This window comes from Aristolochia californica, unplaced genomic scaffold (assembly GCF_029961685.1).
Source record: "Aristolochia californica isolate CCGP_79_NKW_82.1479 unplaced genomic scaffold, dmAriCali1.0.hap1 SCAF_13, whole genome shotgun sequence".
Lineage (NCBI taxonomy): Eukaryota > Viridiplantae > Streptophyta > Magnoliopsida > Piperales > Aristolochiaceae > Aristolochia > Aristolochia californica.
In genome coordinates, this window is record NW_027181804.1 from 6,785,060 (window position 1) to 6,802,249 (window position 17,190).

At 37.7% G+C, this 17,190-nt stretch overlaps 1 protein-coding gene across 2 annotated transcripts; it reads right to left on the bottom strand.

Moving 5' to 3' along the window:
- Positions 1-395: 395 nt before the first annotated feature.
- Positions 396-17,034, bottom strand: LOC137948914 (uncharacterized). 2 transcript variants are annotated; one of them, XM_068795131.1, is made up of 6 exons: positions 16,821-17,034; positions 15,241-15,369; positions 12,465-12,579; positions 12,259-12,386; positions 1,476-1,928; positions 396-1,117 (listed from the first exon to the last, which is right to left on the bottom strand). In XM_068795131.1, the coding sequence occupies exons 3-6, from the start codon at positions 12,489-12,491 to the stop codon at positions 703-705; spliced, it is 1,023 nt and encodes a 340-aa protein (XP_068651232.1). In that variant the 5' UTR covers positions 12,492-12,579; positions 15,241-15,369; positions 16,821-17,034; the 3' UTR covers positions 396-702. The 2 variants fall into 2 exon arrangements, with proteins under 2 accessions (XP_068651232.1, XP_068651230.1); XM_068795129.1 differs by lacking the exon at positions 15,241-15,369.
- Positions 17,035-17,190: the final 156 nt, after the last annotated feature.

Consider the following 17,190-nt stretch of genomic DNA (forward strand, 5'->3'; position numbering starts at 1 on the left):
TAACCAACTTTTTGCCTCTGAAATGGATGGTGAGTAGTGATTTGTTTTGGTAATTACTTGATACAGCTTAATGCTTATAGAAGAGAAGTTCAGGCTAAGTCGAAGATTTGCCGATAATTACCGGACACTTATGATGGTATTAAGACAACCCCAGAGGTTTAACTAAACAAGAGAGGAAAAAAATAGCCTCTCCTAGCAAAACCCAGAATTCTGTTTGTGAACGTGAAGAAAGGAATTTCAATTGCTGGGTTTGGAGAAATATTTTGCAAACTCGTCACATGTGATTTGATTCTTTCTTGAACTATAGCGAAAATGGATTCTATATCGTTAATCTCAATTCACTAACAACTACTCCGAACGATAGAAAGATTCTTGTAGAAAACCATAGAATCCCATAAAAATTTAATCACTAGTAGAAACCATCTCATCACTGGCTTAAGGGCACATAATTAAATAATCCTACAGACTCAAAAACAGTCCTCGGCTGTAAAACTGAGCCAATTGCCTTGAGAACTCTGACCTGTATCATTACTGATTCCTCAAAATTTTGATTCTATAACGTAAGCCTCAGATGTTGATTCCTGCCCTTCATTACTCAAAATTCAGACCGTTTTGGACAACATCTGTTGAAATATTGCTTTCAGATATGCAATGAAAGTCAATTCGTTTTGCCTCTTCAGCACTTAGCTGCAAGCCTTGTGTTTAAATGAGATTTGCTTTCTTCAAATATCTGATTGTTCTGCAATAGTGTGGCCATATTGATTCAATAAAATCAAGATACTTCTCTGTAGCACGTTCCTTCAGTTGTTCCAGTGTCTTCTTCGACAGTTCCTCGTAATCCAAGTTCTTGATCTTCTCCACGGGTTGCCATACATGAGCATGAATATACTCTCTGAATTTTCCTTCAGCTATATACTTGTGTATCCAGAAACAGTAAATTGGTACGTTTTTTACTAGCTTAATGAACTGTATGAAGCTGTAGACATAGAGACCACAAAGACCCTGAACCAATTTAATGTAGAGAGCAACAGTTAATGGTCCAAAAACCCACAAAGGGGTCAACTCCCGAGAAATTTCCACTCCATAAACCACGTTGATCGCCAAGTACCAAGGAATGCTGCAACAAGTCAAGTCAATCTTAGTTTCACAGTGTTCAAATATATCCAACAATGAAGCATGTTGGCAACAACATGGAATGAATAAAATCGACTCTTTTGGAACCCAAATGGGCCATGACTTTTACCTAGTCTACTTTCAAGGGTTGGAACTTGTTAACCCAGAGATAAAAGGTCCATATACACATGAGAGAGACACGGAACATCTGTGCCAAATATTTTATCATCCTCATACACATGAAAGAGGAGTGGAACAACTGTTGCTTCAAAGAAACTTGACCGATTCAAGTGATTGATTCTCACGGATCATGAAAGAGCATGTCCACTTAAAATGGAGTAATTAGTGGATATTAGACTTACAATATAAGCAGAGGAAACGTGACTGCCGCGTCGAGTCCAAAGAAGTATGTCAGAGTAGCCTTTATGAGATTACTAGCTCCCTTTTGTAGTGAGGCAAGTTCACTCGACGAAATCTCATTCTCTGGTCGTCCCTCAAACATCCCATTTTCAGTCCGACTATGAGTCTGTGTTTGCAACCTAATCAGCCATTTCTTAAATAAATTTTGTATAGCTACCGATGCTGTTACAGTTTCTCCACTCTCTTCAGATGCATAGGAGAGAGGAACTCTAGCTACATCTTCGGATATTGTAGTAACTTCTTTTTCTTGAGCCACATAAGAGAGCTGACTCGAGTTTTTGGGGAATTTTGAGCTGTTGGATCTACCTTCAGATCCCTCTTTCTGTGCACCACCTTTGAATGCTAGAATTTTAATAGGGTTGGCCTTCAGTGAAAAACTAATTTGCCCCCGACCACTGCAAGAAATAATTATTTAACCATGTAGCTCTCCTGCACATCGTCCTAGATGTGTCGCTAACAAGGTAACTCACAATGGGCAAACTAGGACCCAATATTTTGCTTACAGAACTAAAAATAGCTAGGAAGAAATTTCTAAACCACAACGATCATAGTTAAAGTAATCACAAAATAATTATTTAACCAAGCAGTTCTCTTGCATATGTTTTGCTAACAAGAAAATTCACAATGTTCAAACAAGAATCCAAATATTTTTCTTTCAGGCACAAGGTTAAAGTAATGTGGAAGAAGATGGAAACCCACAATGATCAAAGTGAAAGTAATCAAGACATACGAGTTCCATGAATTAACTACATAACTATGAACAATTACGATTTCCAAAAAAACACAAAGAACTACAAAAACTATGAGCATATATGATTCCTCAAACTACTTCAGGATAATATCGAATTTCACAGAGTGCCAAAAGGGCAGAAAAATCACTCAGCATTAGATATGGCCCATTTCCAGAAAAGGGCTTCAAGCCTTGAAACGGTTTACTTTGATGAAAGGGTCACCTCACCCATCCTCAATCATACAAAGAATGACAATCATAGAAGGGATTTTTTTCCTGAAATGAAGGCTTCAAGCCTCAATAAATTTTAAAAAAGCACATTGATATAGCTAATTTCCAGAAAAGAGCAACTTTTAACATAATGTATAATTACATTAACTATGCTTCCATGAATAGGTAAATTGATGACATTAGGTACAAAAAAATACAAATTTTAAACCAAAAAACATATCTTTACTTTATTTGGCAAGATGAAAGATTTTAAAAATAAAGCAATTTTTTTATTTTTTCAGAATGATGTCATTATTGTCAAAGTTATGCCTGGGTCCATCTCAAAATGACTAACCAAAATAAGGAGGTTTTTTCCCAAGAAATAACCACAGAATTTTCTTGACATTAATCTATATGGGATTATTCTCACTAACACTCCCTCACATCCAAACCTAAACAGATAAAGAATAAGCATGAGATGTAGACAACATAAATAGGGTATGAATTGAATGGGCACAAACTAAACTCGATAGAATAGATGTCCTACCCTGATACCATATTAAAATTGGGTCCAAGTCCATCACAAAATAACTAACCAAAGCATGAGGCCTTTCCCAAAATATTAGGCCAATTCACCAATATGTCATTTCTAAGCAGTTTTCTTACTAGGATTTATCCGATGCCAAACCACACAGCAGATGATTCAGCTCCAGGTGATCCTCCATTATGCTACCTCCATGGTTTTCCTGCAATAGTCTCAGAGAAGTTTGACTTTCCTATGATATTCTCCAGTGATTCTCCAGCGAGTTCTGCCCTGCAATTTCTTGATATTTGGTCTTGGCCATGGCTTGCTCATGCATGCCTTCCAGTCAGATGGAATACACCACTTCTTGGAGAGGACCCCAAGTGTTGAGACGGCATCGATTGTGAACTGTTGGATGGAAGCGTGCCAGATCCACTTACTAAAGGCAACAGAGCTTCTTAAATTTTACAAGGAGGCTTCATCCTTTCCACCATATATGAGGAATAAAGGTTGCCAATTGGCAATGAGTAGTACGCTGGAGGAAGTGTATGAATGGGAGCAGGACCTGATCCTGGTCGATGCACCGAGGGGATACTGCAGTGAAGTGCAAGGAATGACTTTGCTCATCTTCTTGGCCACAACAATGGCCTCTAAAGCCGGTAGAAGGCACTAACTATCTCGACAAAGATTTAAAAGTGGATCACATATGTACGGAGAAGTCCCACAACAATACCAGGTGAAGTTTGTTGAGAGGACTGGCGTTTTAAGACCCTGCCTGTGACCAACTAGAAGAAGGCAATAATTCTATTGAGATGCATGGCTAATGGGCATCCTCGCCCAAGGAATTCTAGTGCCCTATCTCTTTCCTCTTTCTTTTTAGAGTTCTCTTTAGCTATTATATTTGATGAATTTAGGCAAACACCGATGAAGTTATACTACACAATCTTTTATTCTTCCTAATTAGGAGAGAACACTTCAACTTGGAAAGTGAAGCTCTAGACCAAGTTTTTCCTAAAGCATATCCATTACATAATTTAAAAAGGTAAAGAATGTAATAACAGTCTTTAGTACTTGTAAGTATGGTTCCATAGTTTGCTTCCACAGTTTGCTACCAACCATCAACTAGTGGTAGCTCTAGCATTCAGGGAAATGTAAAATCTCTGTTGAAATACGTGTAAGGGCATTTTAGTCATTTCCTATTTGTGTGTGTGTCCCTCTAAGTGTTGCGGTAAGTTAGTGCACATGATAGGAATCTATCTTTCAAGTTTCAAGTTGTTCTGTTAGCATTCGGATACATTAATGGCTGGAATCCGTCTCAAAGGGAGCATGAGGTCTATTTTGTATGGCATCTCTGTGCACCTCCTAAGATAAAATTCTTCATGTGCAAGATTTTCTTGGCAGATGTGCTTAGAAGAAGAGGTCACCCGCAATCGACCCCATGTGCCCTTTTTGCAACATTGAAGCTGAAACCACAAGCCACATTCTGCTACAATGCATCTTCTCATGGAAAGTGTGGACTTCCATTCTTCGTATGAAGGGGTTACAATTCTGCATGGCGGCTAATCTGATCTCTTTCAGCAAGTCGCTCATTGGTACTCTCTTTCCGGGTATCGAAAAAGTGATGCTCTCCCCTTGTGCTAGTTTCATTCCATGGGGGATTTGGAATGAACGCAACCAAAGGCGATTCGATGCAAAAAGTGAATCAGCAGACCGTGTCGCAGACAGAGTGGTGGGACATATCTCTTCTTAGCTTTTGACTAAGAAGTCTTTCTCCTCCTTAGTGGGTATCCTTATCCGTGAAAACTGGAGAAATTTGGCAATGATGCACTCCGGGACAAAGGTCCAAGTTATGCACGAATTGACCCCTCCTGAATCCGGTTACCTTAAGTTGAACTTTGATGACCCTTCTCTTGGTAATCCCGGGATTTCTGGCTTCGAAGGGGTTGTTTCGGATCTTTCCGATAATCAGCTTTTCTCTTATGCCGGCCCTTTAGGTATATCCGATTCTACGTCAGCTGAGCTTCATGGCCTCCTCAACAAGCTCCGTGTTTTCAAAGACAAGTGCAACGGTCCCCTTCATATTGAAGGGGACTCGAAGGTGGCCGTTGGATGGTGTGAGTGTGCATCCTCTCCCCCGTGGCGTCATTGAGACATCTTTCGGGAAATTCTAGAAAGTAACTCAATTTTATCTTGTATTTGGCCTCACATTCCGAGATCCGCAAATTCGGCAGCAGATGTGCTTACCAAGCAGGGAACTACCCTACAATCTCTTGTTGTCAAGGATCTGCTCCCTCCTCTTTTGTAATTTCTCTTGTTAATATAATACATCTTTATAAAAAAAAAGTATTTAGAGAGTTATTGAAGTTTATGTAAGGAGGGGCATTATTGGAATTTGTTTTATTTTTCACTTAAAAGAGATATTGAATAGAGAGGGCTAGAGTTTTTCAGCCCTAACGAATGTTTTCTTCTAAGCACACTTCTCATCTCTCTCTTGTCTCTTCTTTCTTTCTCCTTCTTCCTTCTTCTATCTCTCTCCTTCACTTTTTTTCATGGTATCAGAGTACTGAAGTCCGTGCTTGGGGAGTCCTTTTCAGCCTTGTTCTTCTTCTCTACAAACCTGCGACCCCTACTCTAGAGATTTAATCAATTTTGCATATCTAAGTGAGTAAAAATCCAATTTCTTCCTCTTCTTCTGTGTCATAACCATTTGGTTGATAGATTGTGCTGCCTTTCGAGCATTTTTTGTGTGTTTGTGCCCCTAGAGAGTTTCTTTCCTGCCTTTACTTGAGTCTAGGTCAGGCCTATAGCTGCACAAACTTGTCCAGTCTGTGCTCTGTATGTGCAATTGCATAAAGTGAAGAATTGGCATATAGCTGGTGACTAATGGATGTTAAACGAAAATTGGGAGTGTGAATTGGTGTATTAGAGTTTGCTCTAACTCGATTTACAAGGGTGAGGCCCACTTGCATCTGCTCATATTGCTTAAAGTGTATTAGTGCTGCTGTTCATGTGCCTTGGTGGTTGTAGTTTGTGTTGATTGTTATTGAATAATATTACTATTTGGCTGAATTAAGATGACTGATACCAGAGAGGTTATTACTCCAATTAATTCTTCTAGAAGTTCTGAAAGTAAGGATTCTCATTCAATTCAAATTACTTCAGTCAAGTTGAAGGGGAAGAATTATCTAAATTGGTCAAGGTTAGTCCTCATGATCCTGAAAGCAAAAGAAAAGTGAAGTATCTTAAGGAGAATCCTCTTAGCCCTATGACAGAGGATTGGGAAGTGAAAGATAGCCAGATTATAACTTGGCTTTTTAATAGTATGGAGACCAGATTCAGTGATCATGTGATGAGTTGTGATACCTCTTAAGAGATTTGGATAACTTTGAAATCCATTGTCTAAGAAGAGTAATCTTTCAAAAGTATATGATTTATATGCCAGAAATTTCAGCATGCGACAAGGTACTCAGACTCTCGTTGATTATTTTGCTGAGATGCGGGGGTATCTTACAAGAAACTAATGTTTTTTTATCCTTAACCACAAATGTAGAGTAGCTTAGGAAAGAAAAGAGTCAAATTCAAGTAGTGCGCTTTTTAGGACTCAAGCCAAAGTATGGTGCGATCCGTGTACAGATGTTAGCATATGATGAAGTAACTACCCTTGAGAAAGTTGATAAACTGACATGGAAGCCCAGCATTAATGGCCAATTCACAGTTGCATCCACCTACTCTCATATTAGAAAGCAAGATTACAACATGCATGAGCACAAGGCAAACCTGGCATGGAAGCTCTCAGTGCCTAGTAAAACCAAATTCTTCGTGTGGACGACCATCATGGAACAGATCCTCACCTCTGACAACCTCCATAAAAGAGGCTACATAGCCCCCCATTGTACTTGTCCCCTTTGTGGTGTGTGCGACGAGACAATTCAGCATGTTCTCTTACATTGTGATTTTTCTTGGCAAGTCTGGATGAAGATCTTTCAGAAGATTGGACTCCAAATGGGGCTACATCAGGATCTTTTTGGCACCTATGAGATGGTTATGAGTATTTGCCTTCCTAGGTTAGGCAAGCTAATTCTCTTGGCATGCCTTGCACATGTCCCATGGTGCCTATGGCTCGAGCGAAATAACCGGAGATTCAACTCCAAGGCTAGTACCCCGGATAATACAGCTTCTCAGGCAGTGGGCCTTATCTCGAGTTGGTTACATACTAGGAAAGAGTTTGTCTCTCTATTGGGTGTTTCCCTTTAGGAAAATTGGGGTTTGATTGCGCATATGGTCGGCCCCTGCAGGAATCCGGTTATGGCCACCTGGGATCCTCCCCCTTGCGACTGCATTAAACTCAATTTTGATGGCAGTGCTCTAGGTTGTCCTGGGCCGGCTGGAGCTGGTGGTGTTTTCCAAGACAGCAGTGGAGACCCTATTCTATCCTATGCTGGGCCGGTGGGTATTGCTGATTCAAATACTGTTGAAGTGAGTGCTCTTCTATTCGACCTCCAAATCTTCAAAGAGCGTCTCCATGGCAAGCTGCTTATCGAAGGAGACTCAAAGACTGTCATCAACTGGTGTTCAAAAGATAGCTCCCCCCCTTGGCACCACTGGCCAATCACTGATTGTATTGCTGACATTGTGTCATCCATTCATTGTAGTTGGAACCTCGTTCCTAGATTAGCCAATTCTTTGGCTGATAAATTGGCAAAATTCAGAACCTCCCAACAATCTCTCATGGCTGATAAATTGGTAAAATTCAGAACCTCCCAACAATCTCTCATTGTTTGGGAAGGCTTCCCCCCTTGTAATCTACTCGTTTGAGCTCTCTCTTAATAAAATTTAGTATCATTTAAAAAAAAAACTACCCTTGAGAAAGCCTTTAATCATGTGATTTGGGCAAAAAGCGTAGTGGTTAATAAAAGTGAGAAAGAAACTACATAATTTCAATTCCATTCCTTCTAGATCTGACACTCCCAGAGGTCATGGAGGGGGTGGACGAGGTTGTGGCTGGCAGAAATCACGTCGTGGTCGTGGCCATGGTGATAGAGGTGATAGAAGGTGTATTGACTGTGGAAGAATTAATCACTTTCAGACAAATGCTAAGATAAATTTGGCAAGCCAACATTGGAAAACTTTAGTTTGACCATAGATGAGAAAGTATCGAGTAATGACACTCAAGGGGAAATTCAACAGCTACTTCAGTGGTTAAGTCAATTGAAATCGACATCATCATCCTCCAAGAATCAAGACACCGTATCTTCATCCATTGCAAGTGCCACAATGGCAAATTCAGGTATGATTAAACTATGCATCCTCTAGCCCATCCTGGATCATTGATTTTGGAGCGTTCACATATATGTTAGGTACTCCCACCTTTTTCTTGTTTGTCCTTCCTTCACAAACATACTGCATTGTTACCCTAGTTGTTGAATCTTCCTCACAGGTCCATAGTGAGGTGTAGTCCAAACCACTCCACATATATCCCTGTTATTTGTTCTCAAATTTCCAGTTAACTTTTCGTTTGTCAGTAACATTACTAAATCTTTGAATTGTTTTGTAACTTTTTACCTTACATGTGTTTTTCAGGATTTGCAGATAAAGTGTTAAAATACCAGTTCAGGGGTATTTTGGTTATTTCCTACGTTACATTTTTCTCTTATTGTATGATTTTTAGATAAACAATGTTTATTTTATCTATGGTTCAATTGTCATTCAATTTAGACATGTATTTTAGGAGCTATATAATTTTGAGTATTGATGAGCATTTCTATTATTTTGTAAAATATCATTTAAACCCTGATTAAAAAGAAGGGAGACGTAATTTTCTGCACGTTCACCAAGGCAGCAAGGCTTCTCTTCTCAAAAGTCTTCTGTTCTTCCCTTTTCTCTTCTATTTTCTTCCCAAATCTCATATTTTTTATGGTATCAAAGCAGTAACGGACATCTTGGGCCTGTTTCTTTCAATTTTGTGAACCTTCTCTCCATTTTCAGCAATCTCCTTGAAGGATGTTCCCAGATTTCTGGACTGGTAAGTAAAATTTTCAATTTTTCCCTTTTTCTGCCTGCCCTAGCCTCTTGGTTAAAGACTACTGCCTCTATTTGATTGATTATTGGGATTTAGAGATATTTGATGATCCCAATTTAAAGAAATTTTTCAAATCTGCTTGCGTCATTAACCCTAATGCTTGCGTCATCATTCATATGGCCTGCATCATCCAGATTTTTGCAATTAGATTATTCTTTCATCAATTTATGGTCTTCACTGCTGAAGTTGATCACTATTGCTTGGAAATTGAATGAATTGGGTGTTTAATTGCCCTAATTAACTTTGTTGTGAAGCCACTTGACTGCGCAAGCATAGAAATTGTGGGTAAGTGTTCTTTTTTGGTTGATAAACGCTCTATTGCACTAAATTGTGGTGGTTTGTGATATTTAATGGCTGAATCCAGCACACAAGTTGTTGTCCAGAGGACTATTGAAGGCTCAAATGTGAAATTCTCTCAACCTATTTAGATAACAACGATCCGGTTGAACGGATCGAATTATGTGCATTGGTCTAGATCAAATTATGTGTTGATATAGTTGAATTGGTTCCGGGCATGAGAAGGATGAGCTTTATTTGTTGGATGACGTGAATATTCCAAAAGCTCTGACCTTATCAACACATACTTCACCGCATTTGCGGCACTTGCGCCTAGGGCATCCATCTGTAGCTAAGTTTTGTCACTTTTATACCGTCTGAGTTGTCTTCCTAATGGGAATCATGCCAACTTGGAAAGCATCATAAATCACATTTTCCAATTAGTTTAAGTCAAAGTACAAGTCCTTTTGAATTGGTTCATTCAGATGTATGGGGGCCATATAGAGTCCCCAGTATATTCGATTTTAAATATTTTGTGTTCTTTATAGATGATTTTAGTAGAGTGACTTGGGTGTATCTCCTTCAGAAGAAATCAGAAGTCTTTGATGTATTTACAAAGTTTTCAATGAAAAAAAAAATCCAATTTGGGACATCGATTTGCATCTTTTGTACGGATAATGGTTTGTAATTTCTTAATAAAAAATTCAAATCATTTTGTGACTTGCACAATATTATACATCAAACTTCTTACACCAACACCTCTCAACAAAATGTTGTGGTTATACGCAAAAAATAAGCACTACTCGAGGTCAATTATTTCAAATGAATGTTCCTTTATCCTTTGGGGGGTGATGTGGCCCTTACATCTTGTTATTTAATTAATCATAACTCATCATCTATCCTCCAAGGACGTATTCCTATTGTGGTCCTAAAACCTCAAAGCAAGGTATTTGATGTATGTCCATGAGTTTTTTGATCCACCTGTTTTGTTCATTCTCTTGTTACTAACAATGATAGATTGTCCCCAAGGTCCATTAAATGTGTTTTTTTAGGTTATTAATGTTATAAAAAAGGATATAAGTGCTATAATCTTTTTACAAGGAAAATCTATATTTCTGTTGATGTCACGTTTTTTAGAATAAACCTTATTTTTCATCATCAAGTGAGTCTTCCTTAGTCCCATTGAGTTCTGTTGATGAACCTTTAGTTGTTCAACATCTAGTTCCAATAGTTGTTGTGGGTGACTCCAATGCAGGTATCACACCTCCTCCAACACCACCCTCACCTTTGAAGCCACTCCAGGCATATCAATGCTGCCATGTATAGCAACAAGAGCCTCCTTCTCAAGTTCAACAATCAAATTCTTCATCTGTATATTCTAGCTCTTTTTTATTCTACCCTACCTATTGCACTCCGGAAAGAAAAAAGATCATGTACTTCTCACACGGTATCTAAATATTTGTCTCTTGATTTCTTGTCTCATTCCTATAAAAACTTTGGCCTATCCTTGTCCACTTCTTCTATTCCTCGTACAGTGTAGGAGGCCTTAATGTTGCCTAAGTAGAAACAACCTATGGATGAAGAAATGGAGGCATTGGCTATTAGGGGTATTAAATTGGGACCAAGGCCTTATCCCAAAATGACTAGCCAGCTTAGAAAACCTCTTTACCAACTAATAAACTCAAGATCTTTATACTCACTAATCTATGTGGGACTATTCCTTAACACTCCCCCTCACGTGTAGACCCTCTTTTGTGGCTCTACAAGTGGATAATTTAGGAGTAGGCAATTTAGGTGTAGGCCCTCTTTTTTTGTGGCTTTACAAGTGGATAGTTTTAGGTGTAGACCATCTTTTGTGACTCTACAAGTAGATAGTTAAGGTGCAGGCCCACATATGAGTACACGCTCTGATACCATGTTAAATTGGGTCCAAGGCCCTATCCCAAAATGACTAGCCAACTTAGGAAACCTCTTTACCAACTAATAAATTCAAGATCTTTATACTCACTAATCTATGTGGACTATTCCCTAACAAGGGGTACATGATACTTTGTCAACTACCTGAAGGTGCAACACTTGTAGGATGTCAATGGGTATACATCATCAAGTATTGAGTTGATGGGAGTATTGAGAGATACATAGCTCGATTAGTGGCCAAGGGGTACAACCAAACCTACGACATTGATGTATTCAAGACTTTTTCTCCAACTGCTTGTTTTACCTTTGTCCAAATATTGGTGGTTGTGGTGGCCAATAAGGGATGGACCTTACATCATTTAGATATTAAGAATGTTTTTCTTTATGGTGATCTACATGAAGATGTATACATGGAGCAACCACCTGAGTATGTTGCTCAAGGGGGAGACTGGAAAGGTATACAAATCACATACGGCTATTTATGGTCTGAAGTAGAGCCCTAAGGCTTGGTTTGAAAAGTTCAGTAAAGTTATTATGAACTTTGGGTTTGTAGAGAATCATTGTGACCATTTCACGTTAGTATAAAAAGAGTAAGAAATCATGGTCCTTGTTGTTTATTTAGATGATATTGTGTTGATTGGAAATTATTTGAAAGGAATTGTAAAAAATATCGCGCCAAATAATTTCAGACAAAGGACTCAAGATAGTTAAAATATTTTCTTGGTATTGAGGTGGCAAGAAGCAAAAAGGGTATCATTCTATGTTAGAGGAAGTATGTTCTAGACATGTTATACATGTATTTCAACAATCTCAAAAAGAAAGAAGAGACTGCATAATGACTTCAGCATTTTTTGAAATTTTAATATAACACTTTCATTCATACAGAACTGAAAAATGCTGTCAAAGCAAAAAGTACATCTACTATCACTAACAAATGAGCCAGTTGGGTTATTGAACAAGAAACAATAGCAACAGGGTACCGCCTCTTACCTCAAACTTATATGATGCCTCAAAAAATTACACCCCTCTGTTCTTGCATAATGTCGGAAGGACACACCTCTCAACTTCACTACTTTGTTCCATTGCACAGGCTTCAGTGAAGAAGTTGCATATGCACCCTGAAACAAAATAAGACACTCTCACTTGAATTTAGAAAAGATAAATGGTGATATATAAACAAAATTTCGATCTCATACCTGTGGCTGATAAGCTCTCAGTGCCATGATGTTCTATATCATTCTCCCATTGCTAATGAAATGCTTACAGCTGTATATGAACCACAAGTGATCCTCTAATAAATCGCTCAATTTACTGTAGAAGGAAAGATTTATCAAATTGGTAAACTTATAGAAGGAATCAAACAGGACTTAAAATTTGAAGAAAAAAAGGGAAAAAACTGAGACAAAGTGTAATATCAATTTCCAATAATCATGAAAATTTCAGTTTCCACCAACTAACACAAAAAAAAAATATTGTTGGAGCTCCAAGTCCACTTGTCTTAAAAACTGAAAGATTTTAAAATCCATAACAGAATACAACAATTTTTTTAAATACAGAGCACAAAAAATACACAAATTTAGTGGTTTTTGGTTCAACCTACAGGATGGAAATACAAACTTAAAACTGTAATAATTATTTAGCATACATCAGTCTTTTCATAATAAAAATCTATTGAAAGCAAAACCACTTCTAGCTTCTCTAGCGCTACAGGTAAGATAGACACTAAAGAAATCGAAACTGTTGCACTCTTAATGGCCATTAGAATCCCAAACAGCCATACTTGCCGTAACGGCCTTGAAGTCTGAATCATATTTTTTCTATAGATTGAAGTCTTATATCAGGCCTAAGCCAATTCACATCTAATATGCTTGCCAATGATATCAGACTATAATAGGGAACATATAAGTCCTCAAGCTACAATAGGGAAGGATTCCCCTGCTACTAGAATAAAGTGGGAGACAACCTCCTTCACCGAGATATCAGACTCTTTAGTGGCATGCCTAAGTCTGTATATCAGCTAAATTAACTTTTTAAATTCATCACAGATAAACCCAAAGCGGTATGGGGAGTAGAAAATTACTTCTTTTACGCCCTAACTTAAAGTTTTCTTCTTTCATTGAGCTAGAGTGTATCTCTCACACATTTCTCCTATAACTTTAATGAATTACATCTCAATGGGAGAAGACAGGCAGCGATTTGAAAGTCAGAGAAATTTGATGGTAATATTCATAGAGAACATTGTCACCATGCTTTTGTCAGATAACCCAGCCTTCCTGACTGAAATTTCTCAATGTCATCCAAAAGCTGTCCTGTTGCTACCCCTAAAATTATTTATCTGGAAAGAAACTTTCAAAACTCCTAACTAATTTATTCAGAACTGAGTACCCAAAACAACCCATGCGGATTTCAAAAGATAATCCAAAATCATAAGATATTTATTGTCCAAGATAATCTGAAGTGTCACGAATAAGTCATAAAATTGTAATTATTTCATACACATGCATGAGAAAGATCCATAAAAAAAAAAATATGCATGATGGCATTTTTTCTTTACTTGAAATACAAAATTAATGTTATACATGCCAGGAAAACAAAATAAAAGGAAAAAAAGGTGAGCAACACACACAAAAACATTTCTTGCTGGTACAATAACATTAAAGATTGTATTATAGAATACAATTTGGATTTCCAGAAACCTGGCAGAAATAAAACAACACCAAAATCTCTTGTTCTCAGAAAACTTTCAAAAACTAGTAATGACACCATTAATTAAATTGACAGATGAAACTACAATTAAAAGAGAAAAAGTTGTGCAATGAAAATCGAAGGAAAACATTAGATAGCGGCAGCAACTTGGATGACTGACTTTAGTGGATAAGCAATTTATTCATTTGATTTCACTTAATGGTTTGAACTAAAGTTCACTAAGTAATTTAGATGGCTATTAGCTCATGAAGATATGCTGACAGCATATTTTATAGTTCATGATTTATTTCAATGAGATGGCCCAAGGTTCAAATATACAAGCAATTATTTATAAACTTACCATATATGATAGCAAACATTCATAAGAGCTCGATCAATCAATTCTTCAAATTATAAACAATGATATGACGCCTTGGATAGATAAGGCTAAGTAAAGATCATGTGTAATTTGCACAAAGACAAATATAAATAACCTTACATATATAATATCATCATCAGAAAGAGGAGAGCGATAATCAAAAGAAAGCCATCAACAGCCACAATTAGGGTTTCTTAACAAGAAATTTTGGGTTCAAGTCTCAAAGGTGGGATATATTGGCATGAGTGAAAGCCATACAAAAGTAAAAACTGAAAATAAAAAATCATCATAGGAAGAACAAGAATAAGTAGATCAGTTACTAGTTACCTCAACCCTTAAAACTCTTATTGTTAAATTGGGTCGAAGGCTCTATCCCAAAATGACTAGCCACTTAGGAAACCTCTTCTGCCAACTAATAAACTCAAGATCTTTTATCTCACTAATTAATGCGGGACTATTCCTTAACACTCCCCCTCACGTGTGGTACATTGATAATTTTTGGGTGGAATGCCCATATACTGAGTGGTTGTTCTAATACCATGTTAAATTGTGTTGAAGGCTCTATCCCAAGATGACTAGCCACTAAGGAAACCTCTTCTGCCAACTAATAAACTCAAGATCTTTTATCTCACTAATCCATGTGGGACTATTCTTTAATGCTTATGTCATGTAAAATTTACTGCTACATGACTTTAGAAAATCAAGATCTGTTTCAAGGATGCAGCTAAAATCTGGCATTGACATGGTGCGTCCTAGTTTAGCAAGCAAATATGACAGCCCAAAAATCTGAGTAACTGGTTTTGCAATCTGATCCCTTGATTCAAATAAGAGGAGAGTTTATAGAATCTCCTCAAAGGACAATATCTGGCTTGCAACTGAAAAACTAAGAAAATGTGGTTCAAGCATACATTTCTGAGAACTTGTAAAGGTCACCACCGCGACTTTTACCACTGAAATCAACACAAAATTCAGCCTCCAATTTCTTAAGAATATCACTCTTTAATAAGGAGCAGAGCTCATGAACCTAGGCCCTTGCACTGAAAAAAACAAAAAATAAAACTATTAGATGCTGACAACACAATACATGACAGCACCTACAGTATGGTTTCACAAAGTGAGACCTTGAAATTGAGTTGAATACTTTCATTCCAATTTAAGTGAGACCAATATGAAGTGGCAAAACTATTTTAAAGTTTGTATTTAAAGAATCGGATACATAATCATTTGGACACTACAGTTACTCCCAGAGCAACATTCAAACACAAATGTAGGGCAATGGTAATGTCTCATATAGAGCAACAAATAATATAGCAATGGAGATATTACATTTATAACCTTTGTCATCCTTTTCCAAAGAGCATATTCAAGAAAAACATCTCGATGCAGGAATTTTCATGTAAATGGTCCATGGGCCATGTAATAATTTAATAGCATAACACTAATTCCAATAAATATGGCTAAAACTACACTCAATGCACCGATCCACTACTTTTTAACTAATGATATATTTTTTACCTAATTTCTCTTAAATACTTACATCCTATCCAAGTTATTTGTTTCTTAAAATAAAGTTGGGAATCTCAGCTGATAGATCAATTATGACAGAACTGGCACTGTATCAATTCTTATTCTTTGACCACACCCAGTTCACATGAGATTTAGAAACACTTCCATAAATACTAGCACTACAAACTATATAAGGTGAAGCTCCATTTTGGTTATGAGATAAGTTTTTGCATAGTCAAGGAATTAGTGTGTTATTATTGAAACAGAACGTGCCCCTACCATCCCAATCAACAGGTACTTCAAAATTAATTATCATGTGGACTAACAAGTGATATTCTTTCATGTTCTCGTTATGATTTACTAACCATGGCTCAAGAATATCTAAACAACTACTGTCAGTTAAATTTAACCAATTCCCTTCCATTAATGGGCCACCAGCCGGAGGAATTAGGCCCATGTTACTACCTTACGGTAAGAAAGATTTTGCAGGGACCATTTGTACAGTTTAACTAGGTAGGTAGCAGCCAGTGCAAGCAATAATAGTCATCTCTCAAATACTGTGGCATCTAAGGTAATTGATGAGATAGGTCTCTCAATTCGTTCCAAGAGATGAGAGAATCACAAACAAGACAGCAGCCAGAAGAAACAGCACGACCAAAATCAACAACATACTCTGCAACCAGGTTAGCTTGTTTATTGTTACATTACTTCAAAATGCCTAGAGTATGCTGAGTTAATGAGAGGAGCACTTGCAAACACAAATAACAAGTTGACAGGAAAGGAATTTCTCTCCCCATCAAGACAATTTCCCCACACGACCTCACCCAAATGTCTGCCAAGCAACATTACTCCGAAAATCACCGGAACACAAGCGGGGATAGACGGAGCAAGGAGAGTCTAGAGACATTTGAGAGAAGAAGAGGAGGAGAAAAGGAGCAAAGGAAACATAAACGAAAACAGAGCAGAAAAAAAGGAGACTGACCTGAACAAAGATGACACAGAGTCGGGGACCACGATCAGGGAATAGCGGACAACGGAGGAGGGGAGAAGCAGAGCCGTGAGGGACGAAGGGGACTCGCGAGGACTCGGAGGCCGTGCTCGTGCTCTCAGCCTCTTATCCATGAATTTTCTATTTTGTGCGATAACAAATTACTCGTTTTCACGGCTTCAACCGGATAGCTGATCCGAAGCCTTCCCAAATAAAAGAGAATTGGCAGTGGCGATTTCCGATTGAACAGTTTGCATCGTTGTTATTAAAATTAAACCAACATCGAACCGGGAAAGTAACTGATTCTTGTCGAGCAGTAATTAATAAAATACAAATGTTTTCCAAAAAAAAATGACAATTATAA

What these genes read in the sequence shown, in the direction of transcription:
- LOC137948914 (XM_068795129.1), bottom strand. Translation starts at nt 12,491, where the DNA reads ATGGCACTGAGAGCTTATCAGCCACAG. An exon ending in AGGCATCATATAAGTTTGAG is followed by an intron (nt 1,929 to 12,258) that starts GTAAGAGGCGGT and finishes TATTTCTTGCAG; the next exon opens with TGGTCGGGGGCAAATTAGTT. An exon ending in ACGTTTCCTCTGCTTATATT is followed by an intron (nt 1,118 to 1,475) that starts GTAAGTCTAATA and finishes GACTTGTTGCAG; the next exon opens with CATTCCTTGGTACTTGGCGA.